This window comes from Psittacula echo (genome assembly GCF_963264785.1).
Source record: "Psittacula echo genome assembly, chromosome: 13".
Taxonomy (NCBI): domain Eukaryota; kingdom Metazoa; phylum Chordata; class Aves; order Psittaciformes; family Psittacidae; genus Psittacula; species Psittacula echo.
In genome coordinates this window covers 2,216,849-2,237,000 of record NC_137749.1, presented here as the reverse complement: position 1 = coordinate 2,237,000, position 20,152 = coordinate 2,216,849, and the positions used below count along the sequence as shown (strand labels likewise).

The 20,152-nt window shown below is 42.4% G+C and overlaps 1 protein-coding gene across 1 annotated transcript; it reads left to right on the top strand.

Moving 5' to 3' along the window:
* Positions 1–6,887: 6,887 nt before the first annotated feature.
* TCTN1 (tectonic family member 1) lies at positions 6,888–20,145 on the top strand. The gene is made up of 15 exons (XM_080628277.1): positions 6,888–7,071; positions 8,613–8,733; positions 10,741–10,871; positions 11,610–11,776; positions 11,997–12,084; positions 12,941–13,050; positions 15,234–15,254; positions 15,512–15,637; positions 16,232–16,357; positions 16,759–16,843; positions 17,192–17,330; positions 17,621–17,777; positions 18,839–18,964; positions 19,301–19,445; positions 20,009–20,145. Exons 1-14 carry the CDS (start codon positions 6,912–6,914, stop codon positions 19,442–19,444), a joined length of 1,701 nt encoding a protein of 566 aa, XP_080484403.1. The 5' UTR covers positions 6,888–6,911; the 3' UTR covers position 19,445; positions 20,009–20,145.
* Positions 20,146–20,152: the final 7 nt, after the last annotated feature.

Sequence of the window (20,152 nt, the reverse complement as noted above, 5' to 3'; positions counted from 1 at the left end):
TCTGAAGGGCCTCAGTGGCCGCTTGTATTTTCTGGCTGTTGAGGCAGGTGATGTGAGTCACACAGCACAAAAACCTAACTTTAAAGGACAAGTCCTGTTTCCCCCCGTGGGTGCAGTGAGGGATAGCGCCAGCTCACTGCAGCACGTGATGTTTGTGGGGCTTCTGTGGAAGTCCATGAAACTGGAGAATGTTTTGGGGCAGGGATGTGAAATGCCAAACAAAACCCTCAGCAGAAGGCCATAGCACACAGTCATCAACACAGAACCCACGAACATCATGGTAATTGCACTTGAGCATGATCCAAAGGCAACAAAACTTTCCAGTGTCCTCCTGCTCAACTTCAAAGACACCAACAACTTCAAGGCATCACAGCTTTATACACCCACTTGCACTCAAAAAGAAACCCAATTCCCTGTCTTCTGCAGCTTCTTTGTGCTGCTTGTGGGCAAGGAAAGGGCTTGTCCCTTGGGAAGTCCCCAGCAGGTCACTGCATAACACATGCAAATTCACTTAATGCTTCCTGAGGAGGCTGCTGCAGCATTCCATAACCCGAGATATGTAAATATAACACAATAGGCATAAATAAAGCAGAGGCAGGTGTGAAACCTGAACCTCAGGCTGGCTTCAGTGAAAGGAAGAGCAGCGACACACTCACAGACCCAGCCCAGCACCATCATTATAACAGCACTAAGAGACAGGAGGCATTTCACTTGTTGTGCATCTTGACAGAGACAATATTCCCTTTAAACCACAAAAGGCTTAAGCAAGGCATGAAGATTTTCCACCTAAAGCTGAAGTGGTATCCAAACTTACTACCAAATTAATTAATGTGGAAAAGGAGCATGCAGTGAACACAAAGAGCAGCCCAGGCCTTGGTGAGCTGGGAACCCACTGCCCAGACAAATTTGCCAGTGCACTGGAGATAAGGGTGTGCTGCTGCCAAGGCCCATCAGGGTGTGTGAGATGACAAACAGCACTGGCAAGGTGGCTCTCCTCCGCCACAAGCATTTCTGCCTCACCCCTCCTGTATCACCAGCAGGAAAGGGAAGCACATATTGTCAAGAGTTTCCTCCACAGAGTCATTCTTTCCCTCCCCTCGCTCTCATTCTTCTACCCTCTTGTCCAGTTCCCTTCTAGGATAAGTCCAGCCTGGCCTCACCCCCGTTTTCATTAACAGCTTATGCAGTGCTGGGGCAGCTCTGGTTAGCACAGGGTGATGTGCAGTGGCCGGGTGAACACTGCCATCCAGCTCTGGGAACACACTGTGTTGAGCCATGGAGAACCCAGGTTTGGTTGGAAGCATGGTGTGTTTCCCAGAGCTGCATGGGACACTGTCTGTACTGCTTTGCCAATCAACCATGGGTTGGGAAATTCAGTATGAGCACAAGGCTGTCAAACACACTTGGTAGAGCACAGCCCCATGTTTCAGTAAGGGCTCCCACGCCAACTCATGCTCCTCAATCCCTGCTGAGCACTCAGACACAAGGAAGGTGGCATTATCTATATGAGAATTAGTGACCACTGCTGAACTCTTTCACTCCTGCACTGTACTCTTTCACTCACACTGTGCCCAGATGCAAAACTGCTGTTGGTTTTCATTCAGAGGATCACTCAGCTCACATGAGACTAAGAACAACTGTTTGAAATGAAACAGGACATTTGGGTTTCCTCACTGTTCAGTACGAGTCCTGATAGGTCTCCCATAAATCCCTCCCAGGACATGCCCTCCTGCAGCCTCACTCTGTATTATTCTTGTACCCTGAGGGTCGATATCTGGCCAAGTGATATTTGTTTAAAATTCTCAAATGCACAAATTTGGCACAAAAACTGGGGCAAAGGGCATTCCCCTGGTTACTGCAGCTGGGTGGAATCTTCCCACCTCAAAGTCCAAGATCCACTTCCATCAGTTCAGTTAAGCTGCAAAACAAAATGAACTCTTCCTGCTAGGCTTGCTCAGACCAATAAATGCAATGGGGAACTCTAAGCAGAAGTGCTGTGCAATGTAATCAACTTGTGGAAGGCACAAGCAGTTTTTCAGCTTGTATTAAGACTGATTCACTTGTAGCTGACGTCAATGCTCCCTCCCTGCTATCTTAGCCTTGGAACTGGAGTATGATAAATATTACCTGTAATGCCATCTGCTGTACAGAGGCAGCTCAGGCTTCTTGCTATTTATTTAAGGGCTAATGTGCTAGACCAGAATGCAGTTTGACTGATCTGACTTTGGTTTGACTCTAATTAAAAATGCTTGTCCACTTGAGTTTTTAAAGTCATCTGTCATGGAGCAAAACCCATGTTTGCCTTGAAAAGATGAAGAAGTTCAAGACAGCGTAGTTAGAACCAAACACAAAACTAATGTGAAAGGATGATGCCAGACTTCACAGGGAAGAGACAGGAGGAGATGCTGAGTCAGAAGATCACCATCTCAGGATGGGAACAAGGACCTCCCAAATACCAGCTGTTATGGAGAGCTGGTTTATTTTGCTTATCAGTTTCTCCCTCGATTCCTTTAGAACCTCAACCAAGTCATCCACTTTCTCTATAAAACACAGAATACTGCAGTGTAATGGTGACTCTGACTTTTGGTCAGTGGTAAAATTGTTTTGAATGGCACCATGCTGAAAATACACATTTAGATCAAGTAACACACATACAAAACTGCTTCTCTTAGGATTTTATCCTTATTTAAAGTAACAGGAATTACTTGTCTAGGAATTCCACTTCCTAGAGAATTCCTAACTCCTTCATGACAGTAACTCTGTTGAGCATTTTTTATTACTAAAAACCCCCTAACACTAAAACCTGAGCAGTTAAAAGCCTTGTATATGATATGTTCAGAAAGATCCCACAAATAGCTTGAACACCTCATCCATCATTGTTTATGAAGACTCTGGTTATTGAGCTAATTCTGAATTAGTTTAAATGTCAAAAAAATAAAATTAAGCTGTCTAAAAAAAATTATATGTGTTCATGGGTAAAATTTCTGTCACTGCACACAAGCACGTGGACTTTGCCAGTTTACTCACTTAGATTCTCATATTTGTAGCTATATTCGGGACAGATACTGGCGCACTGTTCTGAAAACTAAAGTGACTTGTTCAGAGGAACTGCAATAGTTTTAGATGCGTTAAAGTAATTATTTAAATCTCAAGTAATTTTAAAAGGGGAGGACTGTGGTCAAAGTTACAGAGTTAACAATAACATTTAACTGAATTGTTAAATAAGCTTGGATGAGACAAACTGAAATGTACCTAATGTGGTAGGCTTATTCCTATCATTTCATAAAGGACATTTGTGTTAGTTTTATTTGTGCTTACAATCAGTTTATGGTGTTTGACGAGACTTGATACTGCCATGTTTGGATTGGAAATGCCACCCTACAGTGCTTAAATGCACGTCAAAATCTTGCTCCTTAATATATAACTAAAATAGTGCTACAGTAAATCCCTTCAAATGTTTTTTCATAGACAGCAATCGACTACATCTTCAACTGCTCAAATCTCTATTTTACAGGACCTCCCATGTGAGCATCACAGTGCCCTTTTTAATTATTATTTCCCACATGTTGATGGGATAAATCAGAATCTCCATGATGGAGAACATGCAGTATTTATCAATGTCCTAATCCTGTCCTACCCTCTGCGGAGTTTGCTCTTTGGAACCTGCTTCAGAAGTCTAACACAAGGGTGCTTTTGTGATGGGGGGACTTTTCAAAAAGTTTTCCTTATACTTGGCTTTTGTCTTGCCTTTTTTTAATGACAGAAGTGGATTTTGTCTGGGTTTTTTTAATCTATTTTCTTTATGTTACATTCTGAAAGGCTTTACTTACTACATTCTGTTTGTGTGTGCATATTTCTGGGTAGACGTCATGACTTTATTGAACTATCACTTCCTACAGTTCAGGAATTTAGAATTAGTCACTTAACATTAATAAAGAGGAAACTGAAGTGACTACTATGTTAATCCTATTCGTCTTTTACAAGTACTACTGGAGATGGATTTAGGTGAATTGTTGGTCTGAGTAAAGCCCTAACTTACTGTGGGGAAAACAATCATTAGAAAACCAGATTAATTATACTTTGTTATTGAACAGTTGCCCAGTTCTAGTCTATTTCAATGGTAGATGCAGTAAGAAATAATACCTCTTATTCATCCAGCTCCTGCCCACATGCATTCAGGGTGCAATCTGTGCTTTCAGCAAGGCTTGGTTTTCATCAAGGAGGCTGGTCCCTTGTGCACCATCAGCTTTGCAAAGTAATTCTGGATGCAAAACAGAATGTATTACATTATGTTTTCCCTTGTGCATTGTCAACGGCCCTTTTTACTCAGTTTAAATGCATCAGACATTTAAACTAACAAGTAAGGGTGCTTTAATATTAATGAGCTCATGTCATGGTGCTGCAGTTGAACATGTCATATAGAAGACAATACAACCAACAACGATAAACCATAAACTAAGCACTACTCTCTCTGCAAGCCTGCAAACCAAATTCCAGATTTCCAAATGTGCAGGACTTCTATGGAGGAGAAACATCCTCATCCTTGTCAACTGACCATACATAGTCATAGTATGGGATATTAGTCAAGAAGTTCAAGGAACTGTAAGCCCCCAAGTCAGCTTCACCCAAGAGAGATGTCTCATCTCAAGCAGCAGTGAAGAAGAGCACAGCCACACACTCAGGCTGCTGCTTCCTGTGGGCTTCCCTCTCCCCTGGAAGTGGAGGAAAAGCCCCACAGCTGCTAGAAGTAAAACTCCCAAATCTGTTTTACTTTCCCTCAAGCAAGAGGATGTGGAAACTTCAGTCACTTCGTAGTGACAAAAGTAAAGAGCTTCACTTGCCTTTTAAGAGGCAGGAAAACAAGTCTCCTTTATTCAGGGCACAGTTCCCTGCCTAAGGCCTCCTTCTTGAAGCTGCAAGACTTCTTACTCTGCTGCTAACAGGTCCTTGCCTGACTTCTACACCCTGTGCCTATGTGTGTTATTAAGCAGGGGCAAAGAAACCAGAGTTTTCAGGGCAGTGCATCAATATCTGTCCTGAACACAGCTATGAATATGCAAATCTGAGTAAACTGGCAAAAGTAACATGTTTCTCTGCTATGGGACCAGGAAAGAGGCTGCTTTTTAAAGATTCCCATGATTTCCTCCAAATATAGGCACTTACTCTGTTTGATGTCTGCAGCCAGTACTGGCACAGCCTTAGTGAGAAGGAAAAAGGAGCCCTTGATGCCATTTTTACAGTCTCTTTTCAAAATGGGAATGTACTTGAAGTTACTGTTACTCTTCAAGCCTGAGAAAAAAGCCAAACCTAACAGTAGTAACATCACTGAGGAGACCTTACTGAAAGGAAAAGCATGAATGTTTCCATTGTAATCTCAGAAACAGCAAAGAAACAAAGAGACACTGGTTTTTCTTCCCCAAAGAAGGCGGCAAATACAGTAACTTTCAGTTATATTTAACAGAAGGAATGCAGATTGGAACACCCAGGTGACACTATGTCTGCACATAAGGCACACAGATGTCTGAGGTACAATGGAGTATGCTGGATTCTCACCTTCATGTCACCTTTGAAGTATTAAGTCTTCTTTCCAAAGAGAAGGATGACTCCAGGATTTCGCCACGTAATATGGAGCTATTTCAAATCCATCTTACGTTGCCAGCTCTTTGATAATATCAAATGACCTTGGTAGCCTTGTACTGCATGAGGCAGACAACAGTCTGTCTTGTGTAACTCATCAACACCTTTGTGAGTAATGGGCTCTTGTGCAGCAAGAGGAGAGTGTGAAGGTGACAAAGACGCTGTGGAATCATTTCAGTTCTCAGTAGAAGAACCTGGAACATCAATGTACTAAATACGCACTGTCGACGTGAAGTTGCGTGGGCAGCAGTCAAGTGGATCAACGTGAAAGAGAACATGCCCTCTTGTGGCCTTAAAGCTTTTGGCGCTTCCCTTCAAGACGACAGGAACGACCCTGATCAGAAAAATAAGGCACACTGTAACAATGCACTTGTTAGTCTGATGCAGGAACAAACGTCGTAAAGGTGCTTTTGAGCAGGAAAAGCAGAACACAGACTTCAAAGGTTAAAAAGTCATCTCTTGGTTGGAACTCAAGCCTGGATGTTGATATTTGTAAGATAGCTGTAAGGAACTGTGATCATTCAGTCAGCTCATTTTTTACAATTTAGCATAAAACCACTTGTATATACTGCAGGATTACTGGTAAGACTGATGAACAAACAGATGCACTGAACATTAAGTTTTTTCAAAAGGAGAAATGGCATTTTCTAAAGGAGAAATTAAATGGACTTTACAAATTAGCTTCAGATTACTAAAAAGTTGCAAAAATACACTAAATGTAAGATTTTACAGCTCACAAGGGGCCATTCCCCACCTTTGCATATGGCTTTCCAGTAGAACTTTTGCCCAAACCACATACATGGCTGATGGTTCAGTTGCTACAACTTAAATCTTTTCCTCTTGCCCTTGGCTTAGCACCGAGGGCCACCGACACCCAAGTTACAGCCGCGCTGGCCGGCTTCTGACGGGGCTGGGTGGCACGAGTGGGTGCCTGAGGCAGCCATGATGGCGGCCATGAAGTGAGGCAAGCGGAGTGGCCTCAGAGGAGGCCATATCCAGCCAGAGGCTCAGCGCGTGGCGTGACCTCACCCCAGGTCTCCCTGCGCTGAGCGGGGCTGAGGGCGGCAGGAAGCAACAGCCAAACACAACCCAGCCTCCCCTCGCCGCCCACCATGGCACAGCGACACACAGCCCCATTCCCATGGAGCTCGGTTACCTCAGACCCCCTCCCTCCTCCCCGTCATGCACCGGGAGGGCGGGAACTCGCGCTTCCCGTGATGCCCCGCGCTCCCTGGCAACCGCGCCGTTGCTAGGGGCGGCCGGCAGCGGCCGTCATGGCGGCGGCGCTGGGGTTCGGGGCCTTTCTCCTCCTCCTCCTCCTCCTCCTGCCGCCGCTCCGGGCAGCAGAGCCGAGCACGGAGCCCGTAGCGCCACCGGAGACCAGCGCGGCCGTCCCGGCGCGGACCCGCAGAGGGCCCGCTCCGGTCACGGACGGTGGGTGCTTTAGGGCTTCTGCGCGGCGCCGGCGGCTGTTGCCGGGCAAGGGAAACCTGCTTCTCCGTGGGGATTTAGCGGGGCTGTGCTGCAGCTCTGCTCTAGGCACCCCTCTCTAGCAGCACCCCGGTCCAGCCGAGGCTCAGGGCTTCCTCAGGCAGGTTTACAACCCTACAGTACCCAGTACCACTACACGGCCACTGGGTACGCTGATCCTGGCATGCACGGCCAGGATCCAGGTCCCCCTGCCCACCCAGCAGGCTGCTCTGAGCCCATGGGACACAGTCTGGCCTGGCAGAGGAGACCCAGGCTCACCCTCTGTGTGCTGGAGATCTCCAAACCGAGCTGGTTGCAAACACAGTTTGCTCCAAGACTCGGAACTCAGCCCCAGCTCTGTGCGTCTACAGTGATGCTATGGCAAGATAGATCACAGATCGTTGTTTTGTTTCCTACTGTCTCCTAATCGGCAGGTATGCTTTAACTTTCGGTTTCCCACTGTTGTTGCCAAGTGTTCAGCTTGCCTGGGTTACTTGCCAAATTAAACATGTCCCAGTGTGTACCCCTCCTTAGGGAAAAAGAGACTTAAATCTCTGATCTCAGAGATACAACCTCCCAATCTAATCATCTGTGTTTAAACTTACCTTGTTTACAAGATGAGCTGACTGCAGTGCTAAACTCAGCAAACGGAACAGTCAGAACATCAGAGATTCCAGGAAATACCTGGATACTATTCAGATGGTCAGAGAACATCCGAGAGGCCATAGAAAAATGGGCAAGAGTCAAAATAAAAGCAACATGAGTTATGAAAATGAATGTTGTTTGAATGTCTTGCCTACAGAGCACTGGGCTTCATTTTCTTCACTCTGTTGTTCTTAAGTCAGGATTTATTACAGCATACCAGCTCTCAAACCCACTTCAGTAGAGTAATAGAGTAATAGCTGTTCTTTGAATTTCTAAACTTGAAAACCCAAGAATGTTTAAGAAGCTGCTAAGTGCATTTTATTGAGACAGTTTACAGTATTGGTAGCACTTTGTATTATTACAATATTTCACAGTATCTAAAGAGAGGAGAAAAACCAAAGTCAACTATGGTTACATTGGCACATCAGGAAAACATATTACTGGACCTTGGGACATGCTCAATACTTGTAAACATCTCACTGCTCTATCAAAATGTTTCCTTTTTTGTTCGTTTTCCCAATAAGCTGAACAAGCAAGAAGTGAACCTTGTTTGTATCTCTTCCCCCCCTCTGCAGGGCTGAGTATATTTTCATACCTTCAAAACTCCTATAACATTGCTTTTTTGATTTCACAGCAGCAGGTGTTAGTATGCCCTTGGTTTTGTTATTGTGTCCCACATAGATTTGCTAAGTAGCAGAAAAGATGGCTTTAGAAAATTACTTTAAAAAAAGGACACATGAATTTGGATATAGACTCTTGACCATTGTCAGAAACGAGGCGAGGTGAAGAATGGGGGTGTTGGGGAACATGCTGTAATGTGTAAAGTTCCAGTTCTAATTTCAATCTTCCCCTCCCGCCAGTTGCCAAGCTGTGTGTTTGTGACCTGCTGGTGGCACAGTGTGATGTGAATTGCTGCTGTGACCCTGACTGCAGTGCAGCAGATTTCAGCCTCTTCACTACCTGTTCAGTTCCTGTGGTCACGTAAGTGCATAAGTAGCTGTATGAAGTAAAATCTTGTTTATTTGCTGCATGCATTTGTAAGGGCTCTATTCTCTCTTAACAAATCCTACCCCCTCTCCCCCTCCATTCTAACTCCTGCCTACCCTTTGACCAGTCCTTCCTGTACTAGGCCTGGAAACTTTTGTCCCCAACCAGGTAGAACAACAAATTGTCCTCCCACCTGTTTCTCTTTGACTTATTCCCTCATTTCTGAACTCATGCTCCTTGCTTTTCTCCTCTTTCCTTGTTTATGGGCACTGAAGTGGTGATGCCTTCTGTTGGGCCAAGAATAATGCATCTTTAAACTTAAATCAATACAATGCAGTGTCTGGGAGTTAAAGCTGATACCATGGGACCATCTGGTCACCCCCTTCAGTCATCAGCAATTTATCAGTAACCTCTTTCATTATGGTTTATGATATCAGATAGAAACTTGATCACTTCAGGGCTTAATGAACAAGTTTGAGCATCATTCTGGTCCTCATTTTACAAGTCAGCATCCCAACTTGCTGCCTCGCTGCCAGTCTGTCACATTAGAAACAGTGAAATGTAACATTATATCAATAAATTCATGCCAATAATTATTTCTTTGCTATTTACAGTCTCTGTGAAACCACTTTCACCCAATTTCATCTCCTCAAAAAGGAGTTAAGAAAGCTCACTTCAAATTTGTAATGTAAAATAGTCTCTTGGTGACTTTTCAGAACAAAAAGTACAGCTCTTCAACCCACCTTCTGCATAAGTCATGCCAATGTGAACACTGGGGTTTTTTCTTGGTGCTTTGAAATTTGAATTAGCAGTCATCCCAGACCATGGGTTCTTATTGTTCTTGCACACAATGACTACTGATTCCCATTTATAGATATCAGAAAGGTCTAATCAGCACCTTCCTGAGTGACAGTTTCATTGTCTCGGGTGACTGTTCTGTCTTTGTCAACTAGAAATGCATAAAATGAAGTTGTGTTTCTTTCCCCAAAGTCTTTTGTGTAAAATGTTTCTTTTACAGGAAAATCCATGGGATTTTCAATGACTGCAAGGACTGTGGATCTCAGTATTTACATCTAGATTTATAAACATCAGTGTAATTGTGTTATTTACTGAAAGGGTTTGACTGATCCCAAGTAAGAGGCGATGTGGCCTCTGAAACAGCAGAGAAAGGGCATTTGATTTAGGATGTGAATGCTACTAACAAATGCTTTACCTCATGGAAAAGTTTAACTCCGTGGTCAAAAAGGCATTTCACTTCTTCAGTATCTGTCCTTTACTGTTTTAACCCTGTCCCAGCACCAGTTTCACAGGAATCATCATCTTTTATTTCTGGCATGTAGGACACACCAGTGCTCTTCAGGGTATGAACTGGCACATTCACTGATACAGTTCTGGGCTGCTGTGGATGAGCCCATGGCACATCTACAAATACTTTGTTAGACTGGGGTGAGTTATTTCACCCTGCTGTCTCTGCCATTTCTTCTATGTGTATCTCAAGTAGGACTCCTTGCTCCAAGTGAATATTATTCCAATATTCACAAAACTGACCTTTTTTTTTGTCTACATGCCATCACGTCACCCTAAAGGTCATACTTCCCAGTTGTGTTGTATAAAGAAAAGTGCTTCTGAGCTGTGTATACCGTGTGGGGCACTCTGCATTTGTGGTGTCTCACACCACATGGATCCCATCCAACTTGTCATTTTAGCTCTAATATTATTACTGTCAGGTTCTCCCCTTCCCCCTGCTCTGTCTCCTACCTTTCTTCATGTTGCTGCTCAATTTCCACTGCTAGATAAAAGCTGTTGGAGAATTCTCTATTATTACTAAGCACACAGTATAAAACAATATAAGCCTTCAAAGGAGACACAATTGCAGTATGTTATTTTAAAACAGTAATCTCATGCTTTTTTTTGATGCTGCCTAAATACATGAAATGAACTTGAAAATATGGTCAATACTCACTTGAAGTAGGTCACTGATTTTATTATTATTGCTTGCAGAGGTGACAGCCGTCTGTGTAGTCAGAAAGCTGCCATATATTCTCTTGATGTTGAAGCAAATCCACCAGAAAGAGTATTTAAATTAATCGACCAAGTCAATCCCAGTATTTTCTGCATTCATGCTACAAACTGTAAGAACTGTTGCTATTATTAAGCATTGTGGTGTTATTTTTGTAAGCTCTTTAGATACCAGAAACAGACTAAAATTAGAACCAACTAAACCTGTCAGAAAACTGGTTGTTCTGCAGGTTCACTGTCCTTATGTTGTAATCCTTTCACTTGTGAAACTTTGGAGTTAGAACATCTCTAACTCTTAGTTTCTCTGTTGGAAAAAAAACCCTACTGTTTTGTGGGGTTTATTTGTTTTTAAATAGTTTATCATCATAATATATTTAAAGTTGTCTTATGGGAAACTGACTCCTTCCTGATCAGTTACTGTAACTATGTAATAGTCACCAGTGGTACAAATCCTTTATGCCCAGCTTTGAAGTGACTCGCAGGGAAGAAGTTATCAGTGCTGTGTTCTCTTAACTAACGTACAGTCAGAATTAAATTATCTGAATACTTCACATGGGATCTGTAGACACTAATTGACAGGCCTTTGTTTTGGAACATAGGCTGCTAGAAACCATGGTTTTGAAAGTAAGGGACTTAACTTTTTCCTTTCATGGACCTGGGGGAAATAATGGGTTAAGGTAGTGCTTATGTTTTCTTTTAAATAAAATAGAAAGCTTTTCTTAGAGAAAAGCTGTGTTGGTATTTTTCCATCACTGAGTTTTTAACGACTCCAGAAGGAAAAATTGTTACTAAATGCTGTTTCTGTATCTTTTATCCCCAAAGTTCTCCTATTCTTTAAAATGTTTCGACAGATGAACAAGCACTCACCTTCAGTTCCCCTGAAATTCCTACTTCTGAGAATTTTGATCAATTGCTTAAGCAGTTTGGAAGTGCTGCTTTCAGTGCTGAGCCTGAGAGCTGGGACATGAACACGGATGATCAGAATCTGTCTGACGCAAATGAAACTTGCAGATACCAGGTAAATAATGATCTGATGCAATTAGTGTTAGATTGAAGTGAGCATTGTTTACATCTGCTTTTAAAAACATGCAGTTCTTCTGGAAGAGACAAACTTTATCTTGGCCTTTAAATATTGAAATGTAAAAATAAGAAGTGTAGCATTTTGTGTTGGCTTACTTAAAAAGTGAACTAGAACTGAAGCATACCTGTACACTGGAATATATTCTCTTATTTGGCAGTATGGTGTTCCTATACAGACAGTGGATGCATTCCTGAGACTGCCTAGTCCTGTGGTCTCCTCTTGGTGCTCTGATGAAAATCCTGCAGGTTAGAAACTGCATTTGAATTCAAGTTTCATTTGCTTTAGAGTGTTCTGCTCTGACTTGATCTTAATCAGTCAGTAAATTGGCACACACAGAGATGTAAATTCAGATAAAGATTCATGAACAAACTGTTCATGTTTCCACTCCTCTGGGTTTATTTTTAGGCATAGATTGGAAGTTGTGTTGCATCTGTGTTAAACATTCAAAGTTAGATAATGTAAATCCTTGAGAATCTTGTTAATGGGGTGTTTATCCAACAATAAAACATCCTCTTTGGCATAACTAGTTTAATAGAATAGCACAACGGTGACACCCTGAGGGAAGAGGGTATTACACAAAGCAAGACCTAACCGGGCAACCTTTGTAAGATGCCTCTTACAACAGTGAGGTTCCTTTCACAGCCTGAATGCAAGTCAAGGCAGACTTGCAGGCTTGAGCTCTTTCACACAGTTTTTTCCCCTCTGCAGAGGGGGAGGGAAAAGGAAAAAGCCACAACCAAACACACACACAGTTTCCAAACCTCACTGTTGTTATTAAATATGGTATCATAACAATCATGATGACCATAAGAAAACTGAAGTCTCTTGTGAAATGAAGAAATCTCATAAGATCTCAAAACTGAAGTAATAAATTTTCAGCTGGCTTTGATTAAGCTTCTTTTTATTAAGCTTGTTAAAAAGTAGTGTTTTGTCTCAGCACTTTTGCAGAATCTAAGAAAGTATCAGTCTTTATAGCTCACATGAACCCTTATCTGCAATAGGAATTACAGTTACTTATACTTGAGGTGCTTAGATTTTCATTTCTGCTTTTTGTAATTACTCTTTAACTTCTCTCAGTAATACTTTGTGACTTTTTTCCAGGGTTTTTAGTAAACCAGGCTACAAAATGCATTAGATCAGTAAGTGTGGAAAAATGCGATGACATTCAAGCAATTAGTATGCTGTTCTACATCAACTCCAGCATTTTAGCAGTGAGTATGATCTGTAGCAGTCATACAGCTGACCATTGATATAACATATCATTTGTATCTACAGATTTAAGTCAATTCTATTTGCTAAAGAGTATGGTGCTTTACTGGGATTTTTAAATTGTGGGTTGGGAAAAACCACCTCCCTGTGCAATGGACTTTTCTACAGAAAGCCTTGGGAAATGTTTTACTTCAAGCTTTGGTAACAAAAGCATTTACTGTGCTCTGCTTGGCCAACAAAAATAATGGTCTTGAAGAGACAAGCCTGTCGCTGAGCTTGTGCTTACTGCAGTGGCAGCAGCTTTAGGCTTTTGTACTTGTTCAGGCTCTTCCAAGAAGCCTATTCCAGAGTGCATAAGAAGTCTGAGCTTTAATGAGTTGAGAAACCTTTGTACTTAAAGAAGAACTTGTAAGGTTTAATGCTCTGCATAGATAAACATTTCTTACACACCTCAGTTTTTAATAGTGAGGTATTGTACATGCATACTGAGCCTTCCTTTTATAGTCCTCAAACAACATGACCTTTTACCCCACTGAGAGCAAATTTGTTTGTATCTAGCCTACTCCCAAATACAGCCTGTGGTTATTTTTCAAAGCTAAGCTTACTTTTTCATTCCCTTTTGAAGTGGAGGATGATGTCTTATGTAGAAATAAATCCCCTTCAACAGGAAAGGAAAGCCCCTTAAATAGTTCATGTTCTCACAGGTGGGATCATTCTCCTGCTTGTTGAGGACCTCACTAAAATCAGCACATTTGTTGCACACAGATGTCAGCTTTTGGTCATCCTGCTGGGGAACAGTTGGAGAAAACTCTGCCTCAGAAGGGCCTTGAGTGTTTCTGTGTGTACCCAAATTGGCGTTCTTAATGGCTGTAGAACTAGGGAAAAGAAGCTTGCCTCAGGACAAGCTCCAAGCAGAGGAATGTTTTTGAATTCAAAGGTGAATTCCCCTTTCTCACTAGAACCCGTGTGCTGCTTGCCAGTGACAGCAGCCCAGCTCAGGAGAGGCCAGAATTCTGTTCAAAGTACGGTGGACATTCAGGAAGGATCAGATGCAAGAACTGGAGAGTGCTGAGTAGATGCTGGAGATGATCTGTAGGAAGCTCCCCTTCCCAAAGGGAGCTGAAGATGGGTGTGACAACAGAAAAGTGACTTGGTACTGGGGACAGGGCAGAGCAGGGAGCCCTTCCAGTGCCAGCAGGTGGAGCTGCTGGCAAAAGATACGGCAGAAGCCATGAACCCGGGGAGACTTGCTGGGAGCCCCCGGTGGGACTGGTACAGCAGTTCCTTCGGAAACCCCATCATGATGAGCCCATACTCACTGCCAGGCCGGGCAGCTTGAGGGATATGAAGCTCTTGGTAATTGTGGCACTTAATCTCTGCTCTCTCCCCTGTCCTGTCCAGCAGATACAGGGGCATTCTGATGGCTGAGATGTACCTCAAGGTGTAGATATAAATATGACTGATGACCTTGGGCTGACATTTCTGTGCTTCCATGAAAATTCAGTTGAAATTTTCCAGTGGGGCAAATGTGCATGTCCATGTACTACTATAAGAGGGATACTTGCTTTTCATTTCATTGTACTGTGAATCTATGGACTTATTACTGTCAGAACGGCACAACAAAACCTCTTTATTCCTTTGGGAAAGAACAGCCTGGGAGACTTCCTAAACTGGCAGTCTCTGGTTAGTTACAAGTGGTGTTGCACAGAGCTGCAGTAGGAACAATGTTCTCTGACGCCCTCAATGGATCAAAAGCTATGAGGCACAATAACAGTCATCACCTTTCTGATGCAAGTAAACTTCTTCAGGGTTTCTTAGTTCTGAGTTGCAAATAGAGTGTCCAAGGGAAACACTGGATTCATCTACTACTTGGCGAATGCACTGTATGTTTATTGGGGATGTAGTCTAGCTAGGCCTGAGGGAAAACTGATGGAAGTCACTAAGACATTTTCCAGTTACAGTCAGAAGAAGAGGATTGGACTGTAAGATTTTTCCTACTAGCCACAAAGAGCAGCCATTGTTTTCACACTACGGTAGTGTATATCCAATAGCTTCCATGATATAAAAGTTATTGTAATGATAGTTAAATAGGCAAAGCAGTTAAGCCTTAACTGCTTTACTTAGCTGCTCCTTGTATTAAGTCATGTTTGCTGTCATTTAAATGTGCTCTTTTATTCTTCTCCAGGTGCCCAAGTCAAGTCAGATGGTGAGTATCCTTCTAACTTAGTGGGAAGAGCTGGGGGAAAAATTCTTGCTCAGTTATAGTCAGTGGGAGTTTTTGACTGACTTCATCAGAACAGGGACTTTATCCTTAATCTTTACAGTAAAAATAGGGTACCAGAATGTAACATAGTAGTTGTCCAGAGGACTGTTGATAGAACCCAGAAGGGTCACAAACACAGTACAAAAAAAGCCAAAATAATTCTACACAATACTCGGAAATGACATGAATTTGCTTTTCAGGTGAATATTTCTGTCGAGTCCATAGTTGTCCAGTCTCTAAATGGAATGCGGACTTTACTTAATGGTAGTGATGTCCTCAGGCTCCCCATGATTTTGAATGAACTGTGCATAAATGTAGTTCTTGGGGTAGGTATGACAGTTCTTTTTCTCCTCATGTTTGATGGAAAGCATGTATGCATCAAATCACTTCTGAGTCACAAACTGCAAAGATGTGAGAAGGGCCTTGCACGGCTTCCATGTATTTGACATCTCCCAAGCAAATGTGACAGGAGAAACACTGACTTTGGGATAAAAGGGAGTGTTTTGCAACAAAATAATAACTATATGCAACATAACATGGAGACAGGATGAAATCCTTTTCTATTATGACTGTGTGTATATGACATAAGAGACAATAAAATGAGCTTAGACTCTCCCTTATGCTTGGAAGATGTTGACTTCAGGCACAGTGGTGACAGAGACAGAGGAACACACAGTGCACATCATCTCAGCTTTTAACCTTAAATGAACATTGGCCTTATGCTTAGAAGAGGTTTTTCAAGAAGCCAGTTTTGAAGAGGCTCCAGCCTTTAGAGGCTATAGTGTATCTTTACTGTGTACTTGAGTGTTTCTTAAGCAAGGAAGAAAGAAAAAATACTTGCATACTTTTAAATTCCTTTTGTCTAGTTTCATCCTCTTACGTATTTATTCTAATTAATATCTAAAATGTTGAATTTTCAGGTGAGCTATCACATTACATACACAGATGCAGGAGAAATAATAGAAGCAGCTGCTGCTTTTGTCTTGGGGGCACTTAACAAAGAAGCACTTTCAATAGAGCAGAGCTTCGAAATCAGCTTTACTCAGGTAACTGCTGGAGATGTTACGGGTGACTTGGTGAAAGACATTTAATTACAAAACTTATTAAACTTGAATTGGAACAGTTGTTAGCAGCAAGGTAAAATATAACCTGCTCTGGGTACGCAAATGAGGCAGCACTGCAGAACTGGGCAATAATGGCCTCCAAAGTCTGGTTTTCACATTTGGAAGATGCATCTTGTGACTCTCTATAACTGCATCCAGTGAAAGAAAAGCCTGCACCAATGTTAAGAGAATTGTCACAAGCTTACTGTTACCCTCTTACCACTATCCTTGTTCAAGGCAATCCTTGAACTGTCCTTAATAATCCTAAAATAACTGAAATATTTCTATGTTTTCCAGCAATTTCAGAACAGGATGAGAACTAATACCGTACATTTGCATTGCAGGTAAATACAACGCCAGTTCCTCTCAGTGGTAATCCTGGTTATGTTGTTGGACTGCCTGTAAGAGCAGGCTTCCGGCCACAAGGATATCCTTTCCCTGTTGAAATTATGTCTGCAGCACTTTTGCTGGTCCATCCTCACAAACACTTTCTAGCACGGGCATCTATAATATATTATCTGTTCTTTACCCAATGTAAAAGTGTGCTTTTGGGCTGTATTTTAGAAGTAGCTTATGACTCAGTCCTGACTGCAATCTCCTGAGACTGTTTAGTGAGATAGATTTAGACCTTCATTGTACACTCCAGTGCTTCTTCACAGTGTAAGAGGAGTCTTGAGCTATTGTAGCATTTTCAGCTATATTTTAAGGATATGACTGAGGATTCTTTCTTCATGATATACAACAAGTATTGAATTTCCCTTTAACTGTGTGTTACATCTGGCATCGTTCAGAATACTAACACATACAGTCAGCTTACTATCCTGCAAAGTACATCCACCCAGGACTGTCTGGTGGCACAGGGAGCCAGAGCCCCAGTGTTATTTGGTTATAACATGATATCAGGCTGTAAGTTACGGTAAGAGGCCATTTCTTTTATTATTTAGTGCTTTTAAATCCACTGACAACCCTTTCCATTAGGATCTGTTTCAGGTCCTGGGACATGTATGCAGCTGGAGGAGTACTGGGAATGGAGTATTTAATTAGAAAAAATGTCATTTAATTAACAAGGGTCTTTCTCTTGAAAAGATTGTGTACATTAGCAGCTGTAGCCGGAAGGCTTGAACAGCGCATGAGAGCAAGGAGAAATTATTACTGTGCCAAACTGATGATTTTGCTTTAATGCATCTCTTTTTTTCTCCCTGGAAGAATTACTGCAGCTATGACATGCCAGCCTTTGACTCAAGCCCTCCTGGATCTACTGAAGGGACAAAGCTTCCCTGAATATGTGGCCTCATTTGGGAATTCTCAAGCCCAGGATGTGCTTGACTGGGTGCCGATAACTCACCTCTACATTTCAGAACAGGTGAAAGTTACACCACTACCACTGTCCCCTTCGCTCTTGCTGTCCTCCCTCCTGAGACCTGTACCTGTACATGTACTGCAGCACCAGCCTGGGCTTCTCAGGGAAAAATATGGACCTACAGGGAAAAAAATGCAGAGACAAACTGGAGGAAAGACTTCCTGGGATAGTCACAAATGAGTTTAGCTCCTGCTCTAGAAGACAGGGTTTACCTTTAATCAAGCTGCTATCTAGGCTTCTCAGTTATGAATCAGGACAACATGTTAGGTACAGAATGAGTTCTAGCCAGTTTAGAGTCTTGCTCTTCAGATGGGGATGAAGCACAATAGGTATGGTTGAAAGAGCGAAGTAACAGAATCAGTGCTTGTCCTTGGTGCTTATATCAGGTTAGAGTAAGAGCAAGAATCCTTTAAAGCACAGAAACAGTAGATTTGAGTGACCCAAACACTACATTAATTCCTAACACACTACATTAATTCCTAACATCCTCTGTACTAGTCTTTCTCCTCCCAACAGCACAGATCCTGCTGTTGGTGTTAGGCAGCGCTGCTTGGCACGTGCTGAATGGCAGCATGCCCTCAGCAACAGCTTGCATACAGATTTCTAGCAGGCTTTTGCAACTAAACAGTGAATCATTTCTGTAACCAGAAACTTGACAGTTCACAAAGAAATACCTAAAAATACCTAAGATTGTAGGCTTCAAAATTCTGCCCTGACAGAGCTAAGGCTTTTCTGCTGAAATAAGTCTTCCTACTAAAAAGAGCCAGCTCAGCACTATCACTGAGAGTCACAGTCCTGCCTCAGGTAGAACAGCCCCGCTTGAAGTGCAGTTACAGGGTCAGTTTGTCACCTATGGAGAAACTGCTGGGACATCCCTGAGCCAAGGCTGCAATGCCTGTGCTGCCTGCAGAGGCAGCAGTCCAGGGCACAGGCATGGTGTAGAAGTTCTGGGAAGCTCCTGGAGCCAGCTTTGTGGGGGCATTCTGCCAGTTTAATAACATGAATAATTAATGTGGCTGTTTCTGTGTGAGTCAGACAATGAGAGAATTTATAACACTTTTCAGAGCTCATGCCAAATACCAGTATCACTTGAAATAGAAGTGAAGTGGACTAAATATGGATCCCTAGTCAATCCACAAGCCAGAATAGTGAATGTTACAGCAACGATCACTACCACCACACTGAAGCAGGTATGTAATTCAATTACAGGGCCTAAGAGAAAATGGCTTGTTTTGCTTAGGTATCAGCTCTGCAACAGTGACCCAGTTAATCTCTTTATCTAAAAGTAGCACTTCATATTAGATTGTATTATACCCAATGGTTTCTGTTCCAACTCAAACACAACTGTGGGCTACTGGCCAAAACACACTTCAATAAAAACTATACGTCATTCACGAAAACACATGGAACTGCATATGAAAAAACAAACTTTTTACAAGTAACAGCTGAGAATATAACCTACCCCAAACAAAGCAGTTGTACAAAGAGAAGGCTGAAGCTAATGACCATTTGTATTTTCATTGCAGCTTCCCTCAGGAAGGGAAAGGACTATTCCTATAACAAGTTCTGTTGTTTTCACGGATGTTTCTTTACCTGCAGAGCCAGGCTATAAAGCCTGGCCCACCATTAATGCCAAGTTACCCTTTGATTTTTTCTTCCCATTTGTCTAAGGTAAGTATGCATAAAACCCCCCAAACAAACCACATTTCTGCTTTTTGTGACTTGCAGTTCATTTCCTAAAGAAGTGAGGTTTATTCAGTTGCTGTGATGAGCCATCAGTTGCTTCTGAATTGTCAACCTACTGGGTTAAAATGGCCCAGGAGAGAAAGGGTGAATCCTTGTGAGGGCTCTCAAGAAGCTTTAGGTCAGAAAAACCCCCACATTAAGTGGAAAGTTCCCAATTATACCTCTGCCAGGAGGAAAAAAGCTTCAGTCTGAACTTGCTGGTGGCTCTGGCTGCCTAGTCAGCACATGCAGAGCCACCAGCCTCCCAGCACATAGGCTGCTCTGCTGAGCAGTGTGGAGGCAGGAGGGGAAAGGACAGCTCCAAAGGAAAGTAGGCTTCATTATTCTGTGAATAGCAAAACTAAATTGTTAATTAAAGTAATCATGTGCTATTAGATAAGGCTCTATTTTTGTAGATGAATAAGCCACATATTTCTAGCTATTTTCCCCAAACCACTGATTAATCATACCTTTCTTTACAAATCTGACCAGTTAAATGATGCTTTCAGGAGAGCTCAATGGCCATTCCAGCTGAAATCAACTGGAGATGCCTGCTACAGTCAACACCTTTCAGAATTCCCACTTACTGAATCTTCAGCTGCAAAACAGTCTCTCCGCAGAGGCCTTCTAGTACCTGAAAAGTGTTCAAACAC